The sequence below is a fragment of the Xenopus laevis genome, chromosome 9_10L, assembly GCF_017654675.1.
Source record: "Xenopus laevis strain J_2021 chromosome 9_10L, Xenopus_laevis_v10.1, whole genome shotgun sequence".
Classification (NCBI taxonomy): domain Eukaryota; kingdom Metazoa; phylum Chordata; class Amphibia; order Anura; family Pipidae; genus Xenopus; species Xenopus laevis.
In genome coordinates, this window is record NC_054387.1 from 97,541,399 (window position 1) to 97,565,952 (window position 24,554).

General features: G+C 36.0%; 1 protein-coding gene across 9 annotated transcripts in view; it reads left to right on the plus strand.

The window, feature by feature from the left end:
• LOC108701881 (RNA binding protein fox-1 homolog 1) overlaps positions 1 to 4,715 on the plus strand; it is a 375,478-nt gene extending 370,763 nt beyond the window's left edge. For 3 of the 9 annotated variants that reach the window (XM_041575879.1, XM_041575884.1, XM_041575886.1), the window contains 2 exons: positions 360 to 435; positions 4,510 to 4,712. In XM_041575879.1, the coding sequence (XP_041431813.1) occupies positions 360 to 435; positions 4,510 to 4,632 (199 nt within the window). In that variant the 3' untranslated portion in view covers positions 4,633 to 4,712. Of the gene's footprint in view, positions 1 to 342; positions 436 to 4,509 lie in introns of all 9 variants that reach the window. The other 6 variants (XM_041575880.1, XM_041575885.1, XM_041575883.1 and 3 more) reach the window with 4 other exon arrangements.
• The last annotated feature ends 19,839 nt before the right edge of the window (positions 4,716 to 24,554 follow it).

Here is a 24,554-nt window from a genome sequence, read left to right on the forward strand (position 1 = left end):
TTTTCACTCATGTCATGTTATAAGAGATGATTTCATAGTTACATAGTTAAATAGGGTTGAAAAAGACAAAGTCAACCCCTCCAAATGAAAACCCAGCATCCATACACACACCCTTCCATATTTTCACATAAATTCTATATACCCATACCTATACTAACTATAGCGTTTAGTATCACAATAGCCTTTGATATTGTCTGTCCAAAAAAATCATCCAGGCCATTGGCAATTGTTAAATACTTTTGTCCCTGTATGTTTTTTGTTTTTTAAATTCTATATTGTATAAAAATATATGCTTATAAGTATTTAGTTTGTATAGTATTAACTTGTTTTAATGATTTGCAGTTTTATTGTATTTTTAGTTACGGACGAGTTTATGCTGCCGACCCCTACCACCACACACTTGCTCCAGCAGCCACCTACGGCGCTGGTACCATGGTAAGCATGTTTTATATCTGCAAAATTTCTTATATGTATGTGGAAAACTTTTCTGACAATTGTGTATTTAGTGGACAATATTTATACACAGTAAACCTGACATCACAGAAAGACATTTACCAGCCCCATTCAAATTTTAACTTGAAGGGTCTTGATTATATCACACTACCCCACAAGAGGTGGCGAGGACAAAGAAGGACTTCATGCAATTCCTAAATCCAGGTCACACCATGCAGGCCTGAAACATTGATCCAAGAGAGGTATCAGGATGCCATGATGGCAGACAACTAGGTGAAATGACCTCAAATCTTACCCTTGTTGACCTTCAGGTTGCACCACCTTACCTCATAGCAAAGTTACAGTAATGTACACAATTGTAACAGCCACAGTGTAATAATTCCAATTGTATCTTGGACAGGAAAGTACTCAAAATCATACTCTAGTTGGTCTTAAGACTGGGTAACATTAATTCATAATGGTACAGAAACATTGGACACCCTGCTACAGTTCCGGGAGTATCCAGGACAGTAATTATGCACTCAGTTCTGATCTGATCTTAACTGGTTGTTTGACTGGACCCCTTTAGCTCATAACAAGGCTCCAGATATATACAACAATACTGTAACAGTCATCCTGCTATCGTTCTAGATCTATCCAGAGCACTAATAAGTTGTCACCTCCTATCCTCAGGCTGGTCAACATACTTAGTCCTTAGTCCTCTGTCCTCTTAGTTATTCACTCAAGGTGGTGGTATTGGACCTTAGTTAGCCACTGCCTAAATTGCATTTTATAAAGGTGGAAGATGGGATGCAAACTGTATGCAAACCTTTATGTAAACGTTTAACATGTTATAGAATGGCTAATTCCAACCAAATTTTACAATTGTCTTTAGTTTTTTTTTCTTTTTTTATAGTTTTTGAATTATTTGCCTTCTTCTTCTTCTGATTTCCAGTTTTCAAATGGGGGTCACTGACCCCATCTAAAAAAAACAAATGATCTGTAAGGCTACAAATGTATTGTTATTGCTACTTTTTCTTACTTATCTTTCAATTTAGGGCCTTTCATATTCCAGTCTCTTATATGAATAGCATTGTTGCTAAGATAATTTGGACCCTATCAACCAGATGGCTGAAATTTCAAACTGGAGAGCTGCTAAATAAAAATCTAAATAACTCAAAAACCACAAATAATAAAAAATGTAAACCAATTACAAATTGTCTTGGAATATCACACTCTACATCATACTAAAAGTTAATTTAAAGGTAAACAACCCCTTTAAATGAATTAAAGATCTGTAGAAGACATAGAAACATATGATGAATGCAAATGAGTGTGTTAACTAGTTATGTATAAAGTAAGAATAAGTAGAAACACATGTATGTATAACTTTATTTATAAATCACTACAAGTACACACAGATCTGTACAATCTTACAATGAACACACACAGGAAGTACATGTATTACAATAAATACAAATACATAAATACACAGAAATTAAGTGCCATGTGGCATGAGACATACAGTCAGGGCCGCCATTAGAAATCACGGGGCCCCGTACAACAAAATTTTTGGGGCCCCCCTGGGCCCCGCCCACACTGACGACCAAGCTCCACCCCATATCCCGCCCACTCCACATCGCAGTTAAAAGACCACACAGACATCAGCGTTAAAAAAGTAACCCCCCCCCCCACACAAGTTGTAAAAAGCTATTGATGGTCAGGGCCCCCTTATAAAAAATTGGGGCCCCAAAAAAAAAAAAAAAATTTTTTTTTTTTAAAAAAACGTTTTTTTTTATAAGTTAAAAAAAAACTTGGGGCCCCAACAAAAAAAATGTAAAAAAAAACTAAAAAATAAACAAACATTGGTGGCAGGGGCCCCCTTATAAGTTAAAAACAAATTGGGCCCCAAAAAAAAATTTGAAAAAAAAAATTTTTTTTTGAAAAAAAACATTGGCGGCAGGGGCCCCCTTACAAGTTAAAAAAATTTGGGGCCCCAAAAAAAATTTGATAGAAAAAATTTTTTTTTTGAAAAAAAACTGGTGGCAGGGGCCCCCTTACAAGTTAAAAACAAATTGGGCCCCAAAAAAAAATTTGAAAAAAAAAAATTTTTTTTTGAAAAAAAACATTGGCGGCAGGGGCCCCCTTACAAGTTAAAAAATTTGGGGCCCCAAAAAAAAAATTTGAAAAAAAAAAATTTTTTTTTGAAAAAAAACTGGTGGCAGGGGCCCCTTACAAGTTAAAAAAATTTGGGCCACCAAAAAGAAAATTAATTTTTTTTTAAAAAAAAAAAACAATGGTGGCAAGGGGCCCCTTACGAGTTAAAAAAAAAATTGGGGCCCCAAAAAAAAGTTTTAAAAAAAAGATTGGTGGCAGGGGCCTATAGAATATTAAAATAATACATTGGTGTCCAGGGGATTAAAAAAAAACAAAAAAACACAAACTGTTGTTCAGTAGGATTGAACTCGTGGCTTCAGTACTTCAACTTCGCCTCCTTTCGTGACTTCGGGTCTTTTCACCGCTTCAGGACTTCAATTTCGGCTGTTTTCGTGACTTCGGGTCTTTGCGCTGCTTCAGGACTTCGGCTTCGGCTGTTTTCGTGACTTCGGGTCTTTTCGGCGCTTCGTGACTTCGGCTTTTTCCGTGACTTCGGGTCTTTTCGGCGCTTCGTGACTTCGGCTTTTTCCGTGACTTCGGGTCTTTTCGGCGCATCGGCTTCGGCTTTTCGGCACTTCCGCATTCGGCACGCAAGAGGCAAGACGTACGGCTCGGGCGCTCGTAAGGGGGGCCCGGATCTTCAAAAAATGCAGCGCTGCCGGGCCCCCCTTCATGCCCGGGCCCGGTACGCTTGTCCCCCCTGTCCCCCCCTGATGGCGGCCCTGCATACAGTAGTAGGAAGGAGGTCCCTGTCCCCTAAAGCATAAAGTCTAAGAGGGTCAATACAAACATACAGGCATGAATTTAAAGGCAAAAGTGCACAGGATTTGGGCAATGGCCATTAAGTGCAGCAGTAGTCTAGGCTACATAACGTTCTAGTGCTCCAGAAGGTAGAATCTGAGTTTTTTCTTATAGATTGAGAGAGAGTTCCATACAAAGTAATTTGGGGATGGAATTCCAGAAGTAAGGAGCAGCAAGATACAAAGGTTTAAGTTTGGAGATAGCAGTGGGTGTGGATTTTCTAACAAAAATAAAGAGTGTTGGTCATGCCTGCAGCTTCCCACATTACTGCTTAATTAAATTAATTATATGTTTCTTATCCATCTAAACTGAACATATTATAGCAGTGTATGTGTGAATCTATTTGTCTCTGCAACCTCTGTCAGTATTGGGTTGATTTTCTGATATGAAAATATTAATGAAATGTGGGAGTATTTAAAAATTCTGCAATCTGCAATGTACAACATGTATCCCTTCAAAATTACTAGATTGGACTCTAGAATACTGCTTTACACATTAAAGGCAGATCTTAAATTGTGAGATTACAGTATACTCATGAATAAAAAAATTGCTTAGAGACTTTTATTTAGTACAGTATTTTACAGGTATAGCATGATAAATAGTGATGGGCAAATTTATTCGGCAGGCATGGATTTGCAGCGAATTTTGTGTTTCGTGGCCCGCAAATGCTTTCACGAAACTGCAGCGAAAATTCTCTGTCGCTAAATTTGCCTTGTTAAAATTGGCATGTGCATACTTTTCACACGTAATTGTCACGCATAATTATCACGCATCAAAATTATGCGGACGCCCATTGATTTTAATGCATATGTACAAAATAGTCGCACATTTAAATATTGCTGCTCACATCAAAATTGTCGAGCATCAAAATTATTTTAAAGGCCATTGACTTCAATGTGTTTCACAAATTTTTTGCTATTTCACAATTTTAGCACTGTTTCGGGACAGATTCGCCCATCACTAATGAAAAATGATAAATGTAGTCATACAGAAAATGTGAAGAGGAAATGTGTGCTGTGCAGAGTGTTATCTCTTAACTGTTGAACATATATAGAAAATAGGTTTCATATATACATACATGGAAATTAAAAAACAACCCATGAAATTGCTTTGTTTCAGAATGCTTTTGCACCCTTCACTGATGCCAAGACTAGGAGCCATGCTGATGATGTCGGTCTCGTTCTTTCTTCATTACAGGCTAGTATATACCGAGGGGGATACAACCGTTTTGCTCCATACTAAATGACAATACCATAAAACTCTTCCAGTGTGGGAAAAAAAGAAGCTTTCCGAGGCCTGGGTATTGCAATACATGCAGTAGTGCATCATTTTAGCAACTCTTAAAAAATACATAAAAAAGGAAATTACATTTTTTATCTTATACCTCAGATATTTTTGTTCTGTGTATTTTACTATTGTGGGTCTTTAATTTCCGAAGGTTCTGTAGTTGATTGTTGGCTGTAGACATTTTTGTGGTTGATATAGAAAGAGACTACTGTAGATATGAATACAAATATTTTAGGGCCACAATCAAGATTGCTATAATATGTAAAATAATTATATGCTGAATATTACAATATTGAATTATTACATTTTGTAAGAGTGTGACTATAGTAGTCATTTTTCTGCATTTGCATATATTTTCATTTTTGGGAGGGCTATAATGCTAAATAAAAAAAATGCAAAAGATTGTCATTGCACCTAATCTTATTAAATGTTGTAAAGTATTTACTCAAAGTCCAGAGCCAAAGGTTGTGTTAAGTTTTGAAGTTTTCACTCTTTGTACATATTATTCAATGGGAAGCTAACATAAGGATCTTTTTTAAAATCATTCCATTAGGCAGTACATATTAAAACAGTAAGTAGATATTGAAGCAAAAGGATAAATCCAAGAAACAATTTGAGATTAAAAAACTAAAAATTAACAAAACAAAAAATATTGAAAATAAGAAATATATATATATATATATATGTATATGTAGATCATGACATTCTTTTTATATTTCTTCCAGTATATTAAATTATTGATATCATTAATAACTTTTATAAGGGAAGGGAGCATTATTTAAGAAAATGAAAAAAGCACTGTTTCTATTTTTTCTTTTTTGAAAGCTAAATAAGAAAGTAATAAAAACTTAACTGTTTGTACCTGTAGAAATGTATAAACTTTACATCTGTGCAGTGAAATTGTTAAGTTCTACAAAAACTATACACCGCCTATAATGCTTTAGTTTTAGCCTAGTAGATCAACTCTTAGAGACAGATGTATCATTTTTATGAAATTACAAACTAAATATATTTACATTTATATAAGCATTTTACAAGTATTGCAACTGTTAAAGTAGAGATAGTAACGGTATTTTCAAATGCCTGGTGATTTTTGAAAACATTGATATGTTGTGTAAACAATCTGCAATTTTTCAGTTTGTTTGAATTCTGATTTCTCTGTTTGCATTCTGTCATTTTCAACTTGTTTTGTGCTTCAAAGGAATTCTTGACTTATGACAGTTAAATGTTATACGAAGACCTACAAATTATTTATAAAAAAAGACACATTAACATTATACTCAGTAACAGTATACTCATTACCATTCATTAAGAATAACTCATATAGCTACAAATCACACAACTGCCCTCCATAAAAACTTTCTTTCTTATGCTTCCACCAGGCCACTTGAATAGATGCTTTTTAGAAAATGAACATAAATGATGGCATAACTGTATTTACTATTTCTAGTATTATTCCACAAAAACACATAGCATTATCAATACTAGTCATTGTCATGGTGTAATACATTATGGATACACATTTTTGTATGAATATTTGTACGTAATATAAAGTGTGCCACAACAAAGTATATTCTTAGGTACAAAAATTACAAAGAAGTGTTTGTTTACAAATGCTGCTATTGCATTACTTTAACACAAATCCATCAAAGATAATAAACAACAAAGATGTCTGTTCTGAGTTATGGCATCCACTTAAAGAAACTTTAATTCCATGCATTAAGTAACTGAAAAATTGCATCTTGTCTGTGCATAATTTATGTAAGCTTTTTACTTGTTGTCCTGTTTAAAAGTCAACCTGAGCCAGAGCTGTTGCAAGAGGTTCTTTCTTTATTTTTCTATTTTTTTTCTATTTTATTTTATATCTTCATTTTTTCAGTGAGCTAGCAAACAACACACAATGCACCTTGCCCTGTCTTTTTTCCCTTCTTCATTTTTACTTGCAAGTAAATGTATCTCATGCATACTGAGCAAATTCATGGAGAAAACCACTTTATTACATTGTCACCACATTGATGTGTACCTACTAGCTCGCTATAAAAATGGTTAAAATACCAAGTGTTTGTGATCAGATTTTCTCTTTGTCATTGTATGTGCATGCAAATATATTCAACTGAACAAACATCCATCAATAGTCACAAAAAAGGTTTTTAGTAGCATTCTAAGAATGGGTAAGAAATCTTATGTTTGGAAATGTAAAGAGAAAATGGTGCAAACAAATGAATACTTAACTGTTTTGTGTTATTTTGCGTAAAAAAAAACGAATGAGAGATTCCCTCCAGTATCTTTAAACTATATGCAAAATTTAAACTGTACTGTAAAACTGGGGTTAAACAAAGACAACATATTTTTTTAACAGATCGGCCTCACCTCTTAAAGCAACATCAGGGTTTGCATAATTTTTAGACACCTTATATGGATAGGATCATTTAAATCAGAGCTAAGTGAGCATTTCTGATTTAAATGATTGACATGTTAATTATCAGTAGCTTCATTTATAGTTGCCAGTAGATAAGGGAATAATCTTCAGATAAATGTTTTCATGTATGTTAAAAAAAAAAAAACTACTGACACTGTATAAGCTATGAGGGGAAATATAAAAATGGGTGGATTTTCATAATCTGAAAAAAACTTATCAAGGAAACATGCAAACCCAGAAATGTGTATATCTGTCATTAGAAATGAGTGTTTATATCACTACAGTGATTTGTGAATAAAGAACAATGGTTTGTAATATTACAAAAAAAAATAAAAGCTTAGTCTGAAATGTATAAGTAACATTCTGTTTTTATTTTCCTGCTTTTGTTAACATGTTTGTGTGTTTCTGCGTGTGTATGCATGTGTTTCTGTGTGTTCCTCTATTTGTACATGTGTGTGTGGAAGCAGATGTGTTTCTGTGTGCAACTGTATGATTGTGTGTGTGTGAGCAGGCTTACAGATATGCAAACTCTGTAACATGGGGATACTAAGTTTTATTAACAACAATTAAAAATAGGTACAATATGAAGGCCTATTCTTATTTTAAAGAAGACGGAAAGGTGAAAACTAAGTAAGCATATCAGAAATGTCTATATGAATACACCTATAAACCCTCAAAGTAATGCTTCTGAGTCCTCTGTCAAAAGAAACTCCCCATTTCTTTCCTTCTATTGTGTACACACAGAGGCACATTTACTAAGGGTCGAATATTGAGGTTAATTAACCCTCGATATTCGACCGTCAAAGTAAAATCCTTTGACTTCGAATATCGAGAATTAAACGATTCGAAGGATTTTAATTCATCGATCGAACGATTTCCTTCGATAAAAAAAAAATATAAAGCCTATGGGGACCTTCCCCCTAGGCTAACATTGTACCTCGGTAGGTTTTAGGTGGCGAAGTAGGTGGTCAAAGTTTTTTTTAAAGAGACAGTACTTCGACTATCGAATGGTCGAATAGTCGAATGATTTTTAGTTTGAATCGTTCGATTCGAAGACGAAGTCGTAGTCGAAGGTCGAAGTAGCCAATTCGATGGTCGAAGTAGCCAAAAAAAACCATTCAAAATTGGACGTTTTTTTTATTCTATTCCTTCACTCGAGCTAAGTAAATGGGCCCCTTAGCGTTTGTGCTCCAATATAGCATTTAACAGAGTTGATAAAAGAGACAAATACAGTACTTCTTTTTAATCTTGGCTGATTCTTGAGTGCTTTCTTCAAAGGTAAGACAACAACTTATATGTTTTTGAACTATACATCACTCTAAACTTGGCTAATATATTGTTAGCCATTACACAGAGACCAACTTACAGAAACATATAATCATTGCACCACCTGCAGGAATGTAATTTACAGTTCTATGACCTCATGACTCTGACCACACTGGGAGTCAGGGTGGTGGCATGTTATATTGCTGCTTTAATATGTGCATCAAAATGTGCTCTTTGCACTTTTGCCCTATAGTTGTGATCGGTGCATGCATCTTCAATGATGCTGGAATCCAGGGGAAAAAAACTTTAATAAATTTAACACTTGTCATAAGGGAAAAACAAAGCTATATGTGTTTCTATACTGTGTATAAATAAAACCAGCACTCATTGTTGTTTTGATTTACATACAACAACTTATTATTGAACTATAATTTACATTGCTTTTTTTAACATTGCATGCTGGAATAAAATGTCTTAGACCGATTCTCCTGTCTACTGTTTTAGTGGGAAAGACATAATGAAAAATACACGCACGAAGAGTTGAAATTAGAAAACAAAATGATATAAATAATAAAGGAAAAAAGAATGACTGTCCTCTTCAGGCTTCATAGCCAGACATAAAGGTATTAGTTCCAATACATCAGGTATTATTTATGAATGAAAATAAATTAAAAAAAGAGCAGTAAGACTAAAGGCAAAGAATAGAGAAATATACTGAGAGCAATAAAAACTGCTTAATTATTGCCTGAATGTTTTATGTTTTTAGCATAATAAAAAATAAGTTTGTAGCAATATGAAATGAAAATTTGCTGCAAGTCTATTAACCCATGTCTGTGAATTAGATGTTTCCTTTCAAAGAGTAAATGCCACCTTCTTATGGGGTCATAATTGGTTGCCAAGGGTTACTAATTCTGCAGTCTTCATATGAAAAATAGTTAAGTCATTGGGTCTGCTTGGCATATTTCCAAGGATATTAAAGGAACTTCAATATATACTTAGGATTGACTGATGTTGTATGTATACCTTTATCTATCAAGTGCTACAAAGATACTCAGCTCTGTACAATCTTAAATTATACAAAAGTACACACAGGGAGATTATATATTGTATTAAATACAATAAATAAGTATAAATACATAGATTACAGAGATTATGTGCCATGTGATATGAGACAGTAGGAAAGAGGTCCCTGTCCAAAGAGCTTACAGGCTGGTGAATAGCTAATGTACAACCACTTCTGAAAAAGGGTAACAAGGAAGATCATATGAACTATAGAATTGACATACAGAATATAAATAGTAGATACAGTGAAAAAATAAATAAATACATAAAAAGAAAATTGCCTCATCCAAATCAGCATTAATTTCTTTAATTTGTAATTAAAGACTAGTCTTAAAGAATGTATTGTAATACTGCACTCAAAGCAAGTAGCCACCTAAATGCAGCAGGTACTAATCTTATTGTCTAACATCTGACTTTGTACAGAAGATCAGAGAAAAAAAACCTCCCCCACTATCTTTCTATAATGTGCACTAATGTACTTGAAAAGAATAATCGTGTTCCTCACAAGCATCTTTCTTCCAGAGTAATCAACCCTAAACTTGACAGTCTACCCTTATAATTTAAATTTAAATCCTCTATCCCTTTTACCAGTCAGTTGCATGTTTCTACACTCTCTCCAGCTCATTAATATCTTTAGTGAAGCCCCAAACGGAACTGGTTCAGTGAGCTCTTACCAGAGTCTTATAAAGGAAACATATTTTTATCCCCTGAGTTATTATCATTTTTTATACAAGACAGTACTTGATTTGCTTATGTGCCCCCTGAGTTACACAGCTTTTTATCCACAACAAGTCCCTTAGTGGACTGGCACCCCAGGCCTAAGTAATTGACCCCAAGTGTCAGCAAACCCTGGTAATGATGTAATATAAGAACAGCAGGGCACTCAAAGATACTTGATGCAAAATAATTTATTTACATGAAAAAAAATGTGTTTTGACCTCCCCTCAATTGGGGGGTCTTCCTCATGGAAACAGAAAAAAACCAGTTCTTTGGGACATATTTATTATCTTTTTATGCTCAATCAAATCTTTTTTTTAAATACACTGTCTTGCAAAAATAAAACCTACACAATGAAAATAAAATCAATGCCAAAAAAACACAAGCAAAACTAAGATCTCTCTTGTGTTTTCTGACATTGTTTCATGCAAACTTGAGCACAGAAAGGTCATAAATTATTATAAATAGTGATGAGCGAAATTTTTAGGCAAGCTTCACAGCAAAACTGACACCCATACACTCCAATGGGTGAAAAAATTGTTGCATGGCAAAAAGGATTTGTCGCGCCGCCTCGCGCATCAAAAAAAATTCCAAATTCTAAAAAAAAAAACCTTCTCAACATTTTTGCAGGACTTATGTGTTCTTCCTGTAAATTCAATAGTTAAAAAATTCCTTGCATGAACATGAATACTTACCAAATAGTTGTATTTATCAAATATATGGCCTTGAAAAAAAAAATCATCGTAAGAATATAATACATAAAAAATATATGGATGTGTAGCAGGAAATTATGTTCTGCTTGGTCAGTTTGCAATTATATCTGAATATATTATTTTATTCTAATGTAATTACTGTAACTGTGTGTAATAGGTAGGGGGCATTGAATAGTAACAAAGGAATTTAATCATTTAAAATAGAATTATTCAGAGAGCTCGAGACTTTTCAGAAGCTAGGATAAAGCACAGTCTGACATAATTATAATTAAAGTTAAAATATTAAAGATCATATAATATTTGATCATTCTTTCTAATGACAAATTTATTTGTGGAAAAATTATAATATTGCACAGAACCAAATACATTCTTGGAAATACATTCATATTATTAACTATAGCTCACCTTTCTTTTAAACATTTATACATATTTTCCTTATTTCTGTAACCTCTTGAAAATCGTATATTTTGATTAGAACTGGAGTAGTGCTTACATTTTAAAATACATGTAATATTCAATATGCTTTTAAGGTTAAAGCATATTACCACATAAAAGATAAAATGTGAAGCATTTTAAATATATCTGTGAAAGCAATGTAAGATATGTTAAGACATATTCATATGCATTTCTGCTTAAACGTAACCCTTTAACCTATTAAACCCTTTTAGTACCAGGCAATAATTCACATACAAACACATGTTGTGCTCTTTTACATGAAGGCATTTCTAGCACTTCTATGGAACAATTTGTAGTTAATCTATATATGCGTATATATTAAGTCATCCAAACTGTCATTAAAGGCATTGATAAAATCTGCCATAACAACATAGTCTAACAGACTATTCCAAAGCCTCACTGCCCTTAGCATGAAGGACCATTTTCAAATTTCAGCTCCTCAAGTGTAAAAAGGGGCCTCTTTGATTGTTTCCATATGAAAAAATATACCCCCTTCTCTTTCTTTAATCTCCTCTCCAGATAAAACAAACCCAATTTTGACAGTCTTTTCTCATAGTTTACTTATTTTATTCATTTTACTAGTGCCGTTGCATGTCTTTGCATACTCTCCAGCTCATTAATATCACTCTTAAGGACTGGTGTCCAAAACTGCACTTCATAATCAAGGTTATGTCTTACAAGGGACCTTTAAAGAGGAAAAATGGTGTTTCATCCCTCAAATTAATGCTGCTTTTATGCAAGATAGTACTTTATTTGCTTTATTAGAAACTGAGTGACACTCGATTAAGGATTCACTCCAAAATATTACTATTTAGTGTATAACAGAATTATTTTATTTCTAACAAAGGGCATAACCATGCATTTAGCAACATTGGGTTTTATTTGCCAATTTGCTGCCCAATTCTCCAATTTCTATCCAATTCTATCTATGATAACATCCTGCATGGAACTTTTAGTTTTACACACTTTAGTGTAATCAGCAAAAAATGAGACAATGCCCACCTTAAGATCAATAATAAACATGTTTATAAGCAAAAAACAAAACAAAGATACACCCCTAGGGAAAGCTACTAATGACACTGGGCCAATTAGAAAATTATCCACTTACCACTGGTATATATCCTTCAGCCAGTTCTTTATCCAAGTAATAATATTATGCTCCAGGCCAATATTCCTAAATTTAATCAGTAAATGTCTGTGTAGTACAGTATCAAATGCAGTAACGAAATCTAAGTAGATTAGTCATCCCAATGTTTAGGTTTCTTTATAACACCATACTAGCACAGTCATATTATTGTGGTTTGCAATATATAGGCATGTGATCCATTATCAGGAAACCTATTATCCAGAAATTTCCAAATTATGGAAAGGCCATTTCCCATAGACCAATATCCAAATAACCAAAATGTTTAAAAACGATTCCCTTTTTCTCTGCAATAATAAAACAGTACCATGTACTTGATTCCAACTAAAATATAATTAATCCTTATTGGAAGCAAAACCATCCTGTTGGGATTATTTCATGTTTACATGATTTTCTAGTAGACCTAAGGTATGAAGATCCAAATTATGGAAAGACCGGAAAACTCCAGGTCCTGAGCATTCTGGATAACAGGTCTCATACCTGTTTTCAAGCATTTTATCCATTATTATGCCCTCCAAAATCCATAGATAAACTTACAGGCATTTATAGTAGGTGCCAATTTATAATTACGCAAGCTTTTTGGATCATGCAATCATCAAGGAAACCCTGCATTAATTTCCATAATCGCCCTGGGTTTCAGGCAGGAAAAAGCTTGGCAATTTGTGTAATTTTAATCAAACGTTTGGTAACGAAGAAAAATAAAGGCACCTAAACACTAACTAGAACTAAGTAGATCCCTTACTATAATCAATCAAAAATTACTTACTATAAATCAATCAAAAATTTAAACAAAAAAACCCCCAAAAATCAGCAGTAGTAGCCACACGAGGGCTGCACAATGCTCTTACAAGGACATTTGGAGAATAGGCAAGTGAACTGGGGAAAACAGCAAAAACTGCTCCACATATTCTACTTGCGCTGCATCAATTAGCTCCACCAAATTCCTACTATACCAGCTATTCTCTGACTTAAGCTCCTATCTCCTGCTCCTGCCCTGACAGTTACTTATATACAGTGAATAGTGAATAATGGAAAACAAGTTGTAAATAATTATTAAATATACATTTTCTTCAGACACAACAGAACTAGTCTTTGTTTTGCTTTTTTTCCCAGTGAAATGGACTACATGGCGACATGAGTGAAATGTAAAATGTTGATACAAAACTATACCTGTTAAATAAAGTTTGCTCATCTCTACCGGTCAACCATACATTAAAACAATTATTACAATTGGGTCTTTTTTATATGGAAATTTATCATAAATTCAGAGACAACCACTTCCTATTACGCTATTGTCATTTTAAATGTTATTGCCATTCAGCTATCCACAGTAAAGGAAAACACATCTCTATTCCTGAGTCAACCAGCCATTACTACTTACATTTTTAGAATTACGATATAATCCTTCATTAGCCACGTGTAGTTCCTGCATGGTTCCATTTCTTGGATAAATGTCTCTTGCCCAAAGCATTAGTCTTACAGGCTGATCTTTCAGCACCTTGTAGGGGACAGATCTCCAAGACCAACACCCATTTTATAATCATAAAATGTAGTGTTGTTCTTTTTAAATATTAAATGTGTATTTTCCCTTTTTTAACACTATAAAGCTTGGGGGCAGATTTATCAAGGGTCGAATTTCAAAGTAATGGGAGTTTTTTTGAACTCCCATAACTTTGAAATTCGGATAAAAAAAGACCAACTGAAATGTAATAAAAAAATCGACATTTTTTTCAGGTGAAGCTGTATTCGATTGTTCGAAGTAAGATCGAATTCGATCAAATTCGATTTGTATTATTTTCAAAAAAAACTTTGATTTTTCAAAGTCCACCAATTGACTCCAAATGGGTTCTAGGAGGTCCCCTATAGGCTGAAAAGGCAATTTGGCAGGTTTTCAGATGGTGAAAGGTCAAAGTCGAAGTTTTAAAGAGACAGTGCATGATAAATTTCGGTATTCAAATTTGTTTCAAATTTGAATCGAATCCCTAGTTGAAGTACAGAAAAATTGCTTGAAATTCTAATTTTTTTACTTAATAAATCTGCCCCTTAATGTTGCACAGAGTTAATTGCAGTTCCCAGTGTTCCTTTTATGAATGTATATGAGACAAATGCACCTTATTTTATGTAAAATGCCACTAGAATGAATCTGCTATCCATATTATATCTCCCTATGAATATATAAATGCTTTTCTTTTAAACCTGAAAAGTGCAGAGTTATGGCCCCACTTTCACATCTACTTAGATATATTTTTCCACCAGTGTAAATATACATTTAACTAGGATACATTTTATTGTTTTTTTAGTGGAAAAGTATCTAAAAGGGTATTAGAGTTAAGTGCTACATTTCCATTTGACACAGTACAGTACAGTTTAACTAAGGCAATTGCATATTGATATTCATTTTTAATAAGGTTACTATTATTTTCATTGTAGAACAATCCAAATGCTGAGTTTAACTTATTTCCTTTCACTGCATATAGGAGGCCTTTTACTTTAACATCTGCCTGAATAAAATATTTGTTAGACAAGTATTCTTGTTACTGGTAATGTATGAATTTCATTAATTATAAATTCAGTTAGAATGCCAATAGCATTACAGTGGATTTGTATTTTTTTTAGTATGACAGACAAATAGATTGATGGAAGTGGATAGAAAGGCATATTTCTAATGAAGGTATGGATAAATAAAGCTCCAGTGTCCAAGTTCAGGTTTTGCACCAGGGCCTGTAGTCCCTCAATTATGCCATTGCTCTTTGGGAAATGGTCCTGGGAGGTAGGGGTGTGGAGAAAGACTAAGGGCAGAACTAGATGAGCGTTTTGTAGGCAATTCTGCAGATCCGTGCCAAAACGCAGGCGTCAAGTCGGATGCAACGGAAAACAAGGTAAGAAATACAATACATCCAATGTCGGATGGTGTCACAGCGTTCGGCCAACGCGATATGACTGTCGGATGCAAGCGATGCGTCTGCATCCAACTGTCGTGTCGCGTTAGATTAACGCTGCGACACCATCCGACACTTGTATTTCTTACCTTGTTTTCCATTGCATCCAACTTGACGCCTGCGTTTTGGTGCAGCACGTTGGATCCAGCAGAATCTGTAGTTCTACCCTTACTCTGCTTTGCACCTGAGAGCAGTTAAACTTTGTGGGTGGCATGGAGAAAACATGTTTAATCCTGGAAAATGTCTCTTTGTTATTGGTAGTATTGTTCAGTCTTTAATCTTTCCAGTTTATGGATAACTGCACTAATATAGTGTATTTGTGGCAATTTTAAGTCCACTCAGAACTCTAAATATGTTATCCAACTGGAGAGATAGGTAGGTTGGTTTGGAGCCTTGATGCTGCCTTGGTCATTACAAGGTCAGCTTTTCTATGCTTTGCACTTTTCAGCTTCAGCTTTCAGTCAAACCTTTAAACAGCCCACTCAAAATGTTTTTTCCCAAGCCTATAGACAACTTTAGAAAAGAAAGGGAATGTTGCACTATACTGAATTGATTTATGTGCAGTCATGCATCTAAATGAATTGCTAATTAGCCATGCAGGCTGTGTATTCCATATGTGTTCAGTTTTAAATGGGTGAGGTGGCAACCCTATTGCACACTGCCTCCTACCTTGCAGACTTGCCACAGATCTCTGTGCTCCATTACTGTTAGGATGCAGGATGAAAGATTCAGAGGGACCCCCTGTAGCTGAGTCTCCTTAAGACTATGCCTTACCTTGCCTGCAGGATATTGTTACTATTCAGATTCACAATCACAAGCTAAACAGCATTACCCTCTTTAGAATGTATTCATGCAGCTGGAGAACCAGAGATGCAATACTACTGAAGCCACTCTTAGTAACAGTTGGCAGTTTTGGAAAGCAAACGTCAGCAGGGAGAGTCAGGCAGGTCAGGTCATACACAGACAAATCTGACTTCACAGTACAGGGGAAATTCACAAGAATGTAACCAGAGGAGTGAGCCAAGTCATACACTGGGAGCTATATCAAACATGGTTCCAAGGGATAAAGATTAATTAGTCAGTTAGGCCAAATCAAACACACTCTCTGGAATTAAATGAACCCTTTAGCTACCTCAATAGAAGTGCTGCAAGACACAAGAGTTTTGCTCAGGCAATGGGGAAAAGACCTATAAAAAGCCTTCCCCAGTTGCTGATAAGAAGGAAGACAACAGGTAATTTAAATCCTTCCATTGCTTGGCAAAACCTGACAATTATTGAGCATAGAGATCTGCAACTGCACAGAATAAAATAGCACTGCCTGAATAAATATTAACTGGCACAGTCTTGCAGCTCTTAAAACTTACACTTCTGCTCTGGGGATTTGTAAATGACTGCTTATAAGTGTACACTATTAACAAATAACACCATTTCACATAGGCTTCTGTTTGGTGGACTATGTGACTTTTTCAAGCATCACAGAGCACCTCTCATGGTAGAATTAGTGGAATACTGACTATATTTAGCAAAACACCACTGTTTAAAGGATATAAGGTGCTGCTCTGCAATGCTTTAACAAAAAACATAACATGCCTCTACTTTATCAAAAGAAGGCAAGATTCTAGCTAGCACAGAGTTACTGGTGTTCAGCCCTGAACTAATGTGCACCTCCTGTAAAGAAGCTGCAGGAATCAAACTACAGCAGCTTGGGAAGACAATAGTTAAGGATACATTACAATAAAACAATTAATCAGTTTTAAATGCATCTATTCACAGCCCACTGTGCTGCTTCATAAAGCATTACACAAGAGAAACATACCTCCATTGCCACATATCCTACTCTTTGTTCTTTGTTGGTTTGGCCACGTTTAGCCACAAGACATTATAAAAACAGTATACACAGCATCACATTTGCAGCTGACTCCCTGGTCAGTGTTTTACTACATTACCCTGACATTTTTTACTTGTTTTGTGCCATTCACTTTAATGGAGTATAGTCAGTTTCTAATCTGAATTGTGCCCAAAGGTTTTTGAGAGTTGATTTGATGGCCAGGCACATGGGATGTTTTCTTTCACCAGGAGGTAGCTTTCTACTTAAAAAAGCCATGGAGTGCACTTCACCCCTTATAACTTGGGACAGAATAGCACCTAGAACTACAGTACATCTAGGGCATTTGTCTGGTCTATGAATTGTTGTGTGACCAAAACAAAGCATTGGCCCAGTTCAGCTTTGACATTTTGAAAAGCTTTCTTAGCTTCAAGCTTCATACAACCATGGTGGGCTTTCTCCTTCCCTCGTTAACTCAGTGAGAGGGGCAGCAATAGTAGGAAAATTATCTACAAACCTCTTGTAATATCCCACCATTACCAGTATAACGTTTGTTTATTTTAATAACAGGTTGTGCATACTTTGACCCTCCTGACAATTATAGTATGAACAAGGCAGGTTTGTTCTAACGAAAATCCACCATCTGTTGCTGCTCTCTCTCCTGATTAGGCCACACCAGTCCGACCAATCCTATATACTAATCGAAAGCCGTTTCTATGCCCGGCGTGTCGGGGAGGCAGTGGGCGGGCCGCCATCGCAGCCGGCCAATCACAGCGCTTGCTGTCCACCACCCACTAAGCGCTGACACATTCTCCTGTCACAACAAGATGAGAACATCCACCAACCGGCAGCACCGCCCGGCGGGACAGGACACACGGGGAGACACTCCGACACAGAAACAGAGAGAAGCAAAGGGGGGCAGAGAGTGAGAAGTGAGGGGTTGTGTGTACCTGCAGCCACTCTCACATGGCTCTAGCGCGTCCCTCCCTCCGAGGGGAAACCCACAGACGTGGGTGGTGGAAAAGGAGAATGAAGCCGACAGTGCGTCACACAGAGCCACAGCACTTCCACTCAGAATCCAAAGCCCACTCCCCCACCGGTAGCAAAGGCAGCAGCAATAAGAGTAGCCCATTCCTGCCCAGGATTTCTTGGATTGGCTGAGGCAGTGACATGCTCCCGCCCATGGCCGCTTTGATTGGTTATCACTCAGTCATGTGCCAACCCAGAGCCAATGAACGGCTCCTCTGAAACCCTATACAACAAAACGGACGGAGCGTGCACTGGGTTCATGTGCAGGAGAAGGGGGTCTGGGCGGTCACGTGAGAGGTTGAGTGACAGACTGAGGCTCAGTTACTGAACAGTTGCTCTGTGGGTCTGCGAGCCAGACCAGTTAGACTGAATTACAAGGTCACTGATCGTCTCTATGCGGGTGCTACAGACACTGCCATAAGTGTTAGAACTTCTAATTAAAATTTGAGCCCTGACAAAGTTAATAGAACTGACCAATCTCCCTTCTGCAGCTCTGCCCTTTAGCATTTCTAAAGAAAGTACAGAGAAAAGCTGCAGAAGCTGAGCCCCAGCATGAAATAAACTTAGCCATCCTCCCAGCCACTCCCCCTCCTTCCCCAGACTTTCCCTGTTTAACCCTTTCACTGTCACACAATTCCTCCTAACAGGGAACATCTACTGCCAAGCAGGTTTTAGACATTTTGAATCCATATTTATTTGGATTTTGTGACAAGAAAATCTATCATACTAAGCCACGCCGGTATATATGTCTGGCGTGGCGTGTCGGGGAGGCAGAAGTTGCTCGCAGGCTGCCGGCCAATCACAGCGCTCTCACGCTGCTGGCCACCACCCACTAAGCGGTGACGATTCTTTAGAGAATCGGGGGTTTAGGTGAGCTGCTATCACTGAGTTTAGACACCACTTTAATAAAAATGGGCCGCACATTCACTAATCACACACCGACTAGAAACGCATGACAGACAGTACCACAGTGTCATTCTCATTTGTGTGGAATTAGGAGCTGTGGGATGCCGAAGGCAGCAGAGATCCCTTGCTATAATGGTGGAACACTAAGGACGGGTGTCAACGCAATGTTTTAACAAAGCAAATTATACAATTCGACATATAAATCGCTGTGTGCACGTATATCAAGGAACATTTAACAATGCACACTAATGCTGCGCTGCTCGGGCCAAAACCTGCGAGACCCAGCCTTACCTGCAGGCCGGGCGAGATCCGGGTGGAAAAAACCAAGCCACACATCTGCGTTCGGTGGGTGGTTGGGCAGAAATCAGGCAAGGCCCCTACCCTTTGGTAACGTCATGATGCCGCCCTGCCCCTTATGTTGACATCATTAGGTCAGCTCCTGCATATAAAGATGGGGGACGATTGCGGAATCATAGGGTGTGGGTTGGGAGGTGGGCAGGAAAAGGTTGGGGACCTGTGTCACAGAAATATCCCCCATTTCAAAAGAATTATGTTCGTTTGGTAACACGCTTCCTGTCATCTCCAACTAGACCAGCGTTGTCGGTCCAACATTTCCGAGCAGATGGCCGGCCAGAATTGTCACTATTCCACGTAAATTGAATAAAAGCATGTCGCATAAGAAGTCATATCGCCACTATGGGTTTGGACAGGAAATCATTTGCTACAAAGTCTCTTGCAGGGCCACAGATGGTCCTAGGTTACCAAAAAACAAAGTCTACATCTGAATATGAATTTACAGTGTTGTGTAAGAGAACCAAAATAAGTTCTGAATCAGTGTTCCTAAGCAAGGACAGGAATGACTCTATGCTAGGAATTCTGCACCATATACATGGTAACATTCATTAACCCCGTCAGCTACGCCGCTATATATGTCCAGCGTGTCGGGGAGGCAGAAGTTGCGCGCAGGCAGCCGGCCAATCACAGCGCTCTCACGCTGCTGGCCACCACCGACTAAGCGGTGACGATTCTTTAGAGAATCGGGGGTTTACTGGTATAATATATGCAAAGAGGAATAGGATGGAGCACACAAATTCAGCAGATTTTACTGCAAAATATTTATTAGCACAACATGTTTTGGATCTTCACGGATCCTTTTTCAAGTGAAAAAGGATCTGTGAAGATCCGAAAAATGTTGTACCAATAAATATTTTGCAGTAAAATCTGTTGAATTTGTGTGCTGACAATTATAGTATCAGGTCTCTTCTAACTCCCTTCTTTCTCTTGAACCTATTGTTTTGAATCCAATTGCAAAAGTAAACAAAAATAATAAAGGTGAGAGAATATACTCACAGTTCACGCCAGTCTGTGGGTGCATGTATATAGAACCACAGCGAAAATTGTGAGTTTCCTCCAAAAAAGTCAAGCAAAATGTAGTTTAAAATACAAGTACATTTATTAGGACATTACAGGTGAAGGCCTAACACGTTTTGTGCCTGTTGGGGCACTTGTACACCCTTGTACATTTATTATATCGGGGTTGTGACCAAACAAAACAGTGTACAGTATATCTCAACTAATCACAACCAATATACCAATTCACCTATTTACATACAAACTGTTCCACAGTAAGTTGTACTATAAACCCACACAGAGCAACAAAAGAAACTACAGAAATGTATCATAAAGATTGTTACATAATCAAAACAAATGTTGAAAAAATGAATCAGAAAAAAAAATTATGAAAAAGAACAAAAGGTAAGTAAATACATTATAATTTCTAAATATTTCAAAGGGGTGCATCTTGTTTAACAAAGGTACTCAGGGAACAATTATAATATGAGCCTAAATATTAACAGTCTCTAATCACAAAATATTGATACATATAATAGACTGCTATAATACACAGTGATGATTATGAAATATTATGGCAAAGTCAATTATTAATAGGGATTGTATTTGAGAGATTTTTTTATATATAATTTAAACTTAGGCTCTTTTAGCAGAATAGTGACTTATAGAATTCCATGAACCATCTCCTGTAATTAGTTATTTAAAATAACACGTAACATCAAAATCACTGTTGAGGCCAAGGGGCTTTCTAGTTTGTAAGTAGAAAATCTACTTGGTCTCCAAGCAAAGTAGTTTTGGAATGATATCCCCACCACCTTTCCCACGTAATACTCTATCAATTCCTATAGAAACCAGTTTTGAAGTACCCCCGCCATTGCATTCACTGAAATGTTTAGCTATATTGAGTCAGGATTCCCTTTTTTTTTTATCTAGAATGTGCTCTCTAATATGATTTTTCAGTGGACGAGAGGTTTGAACCATGAATTGAATATGACAAGAACTGCATTCCAATACAAAAGAGGATACGGGCAGATGGAGATGCAGATATATATTTTTTTAAACTTTGTATGAATAAAAATATTTTTTAACTAATTTTCTCTGGTCCTGTGGATCCATTTGAGTGCCGGTCTACCCTGCTTTTTCTTTACATTCCAATGAAAGTTTGATCACATTTCTGTGGTTTTTATGTGTTATTTGAGTTTTGCTACTAACGATGCATTGCTCTTTTAGATGCAAATCACAGTTTCCCCAAGAGACTTGTTTATCTTAAATTGTTACAAAAGTATCTAACTATTTATTCTGGGCTCTCTGCCAAAAGCCAATTACTGTAAGTTAGAAACATTGTATCTTTTTATGGCTGTTCAGTGCAGGAGATCAAAGAGAAAGTCTGGACATTTCAGTAACAAGCTGGGACTGCGGATTGAGCTGTAAAAATCGGGACTGTCCCGCGATAAATGAGACAGTTGGGAGGTATCAAAATTAGATTTTTCTGAATTGGCTACCCTGTTACTCCAGTCAATGCCTTGATATTCGATAATTGAAGGCACCACTGATCATACAACTTGAATCCTATTTCATCTCTTAAAATAATTAGGTTTTACTCTCCTTACTTATAGTAATCCTTAGTTCAGATGAAATCTCACAACACACTCCCCAGTGTTCTCCTTGGTAATATATTCTGTGTGTCTGGCTTAATGCAAAGAAAAAATACCCATTTTTAATCCCTAATAACTTTATAACCATCTAAATGTAAATTCATTTTGCATGTTTTATACCACCAAGTCTCAGTTTCATCAGTTATATAACATTTTTTTGTACAAAGCTTTCCCGTTTTGCCTGGAAAGCATTATTCATTTTGCAAGTTATAGGGAAGAACTTTTGATATGAAGCATAACAAAAGTGGTGTAAAGGTGACACCTTTATTGGCTAACTAAGATGATAATCACAGCAAGCTTTCAGAGCATTGCAGTTCCTTCTTCAAAGCTGATTTTGCAAGCAATCCTGAGGCAGGCTGTAAGGACAGAATGGAGTGCCAGTTTTTTAATCTGGCACTTGGTTCAGAAAGCATTTATGCCCTAGAGCTGCATAAATCCATATTGGTGCCAAAACAATTCTATTGGGTTTATTTAATGTTTTAATGATTTTTAGCAAATGTAAGGTATGGTAAACCAAATTACAAAAGATTCCTTATCTGCAAAACCCAGATCACAAACATTATGCATAAAAGATCCTATACAGGTATAGTGTACATTATCTGGAAACCCATTCTAGAAAGCTCTGAATTATGGAAAGAACATCTCCCATAGACTCCATTTTACCCAAATAATCCAAGATTTTTCCCTGTAATAATAAAACAGTACCTTGTATTTGATCCAAACTAAGATATAATAAATCCGTATTGGAAGTAAAGCCAGCGTATTGGGTTTATTTGATATTTACATGATTTTCTAGTAGACTTAAGGTATGATGATACAAATTATGGAAAGATCTGTTATCCAGAAAACACCAGGCCCCTAGCATTCTGGATAACAGGTCCCATTTCTGTATATATATATATATATATATATATAATATATATATATATATATATATATATATATATATATATATATATATATATATATATATATATATATATATATATATATATATATATATATATATATATATGTATATATGTATATATATATAATTTTTTAAATAGTCTATTGTTCGAATAATCTGAAAATTTTGCAAACTATCACCTTACTTGCTCATACTCTTTTTTTCATATCTTCACATCTTCTATGTTCAAATGAAAATCTGACTTGTAGGTCACAGTATGATTCATTAAAATTCTTTTTGTTGTTGAAATCTGCATTTGGAATGATGCAGATAATTGGTTATCACTGTTGGAAAACGTACCTCTTTCTAAACTCACTGCAGGAGACCATCCATGTCTTGAGAAGAGAATCAGTGTAAAATAAGGTTACATTATTATCATAACACAATCAATGTGATATTTTTTCTAATGTTGCTTCACAGAGGAGAATACAAGCCTCTAAGCAGAATTAACTTGGTGTATATTTGTTTTTAGAAGGTGGTTTAAAGGTAACCATATAATTTATTTTTGTATTTCATGCGTATTTACAATTTTTTAGCTTTAGGTTTAGCTGTGCTGTCGCCTTATAACTGTAGAAGCTCTGATGTAGTCCTCTAATTAGCATTCTATCACTGCTAGGAGGGAGTTACCACTCTTCTATTTTATTTTCCATGACCCAAATTCATCACTCATCAGAATGCCAAATAATATAAACCACAATCCCTTCCAGTCTTCCTAATATGTACTTTCACCCAAATTTAGTGCAGCTTCTTCAATTTTCTACACATTGTATTTGATTATATACATGGTCTTTATATTGAGCACTTTGATATTGGCCTTTTCCCTCGTGGAGCACAACATCACCAAAGCCTCATTGCTCTCAAGGTTCTTCAGGTTCCGGATCTCCAACGACATCTCCTAAATGATGAATCTGGCCCAAGCAATGGCAAGTAACACCAGAATTTTTGGTTGAAGAATAGAGCTATAAGACATTCTCCCGAAATATCTGGTATTAAAGTAGGAAAAGAGATGTACAAAATAGGATTATATGCCGATGATATATTATTAACGCTTACCTATCCGCAAACCTCTTTGCCAAACCTCCATCAGATATTGTATGTATGTATGTATGTATGTATGTATGTATATTTTTATTTGTAAAGCGCTCCTTGAGGGCAAAGCATTGTACAGCAAAGCAATAAATTAGTAGTAACAAACAAGTGGTCATTGGAATAAAAAGTAACAATAAGTGCATTATAAGAATACAATTCACATATATATAAAAAATATAATTACAATACAGATTAAGTGCTCAGTGTCAAGGAAACAAAAGGCTAGAGGACCCTACCCCGTAGGGCTTACAGTCTAAATGGGAGGGTAACATACAGACACAATTGAGAGGGGTATTAAGGTGCTGTGGGTTACAGTTTGTTACACTGTTATATAAGTTCCAGTTCAGGTGTTATCCAG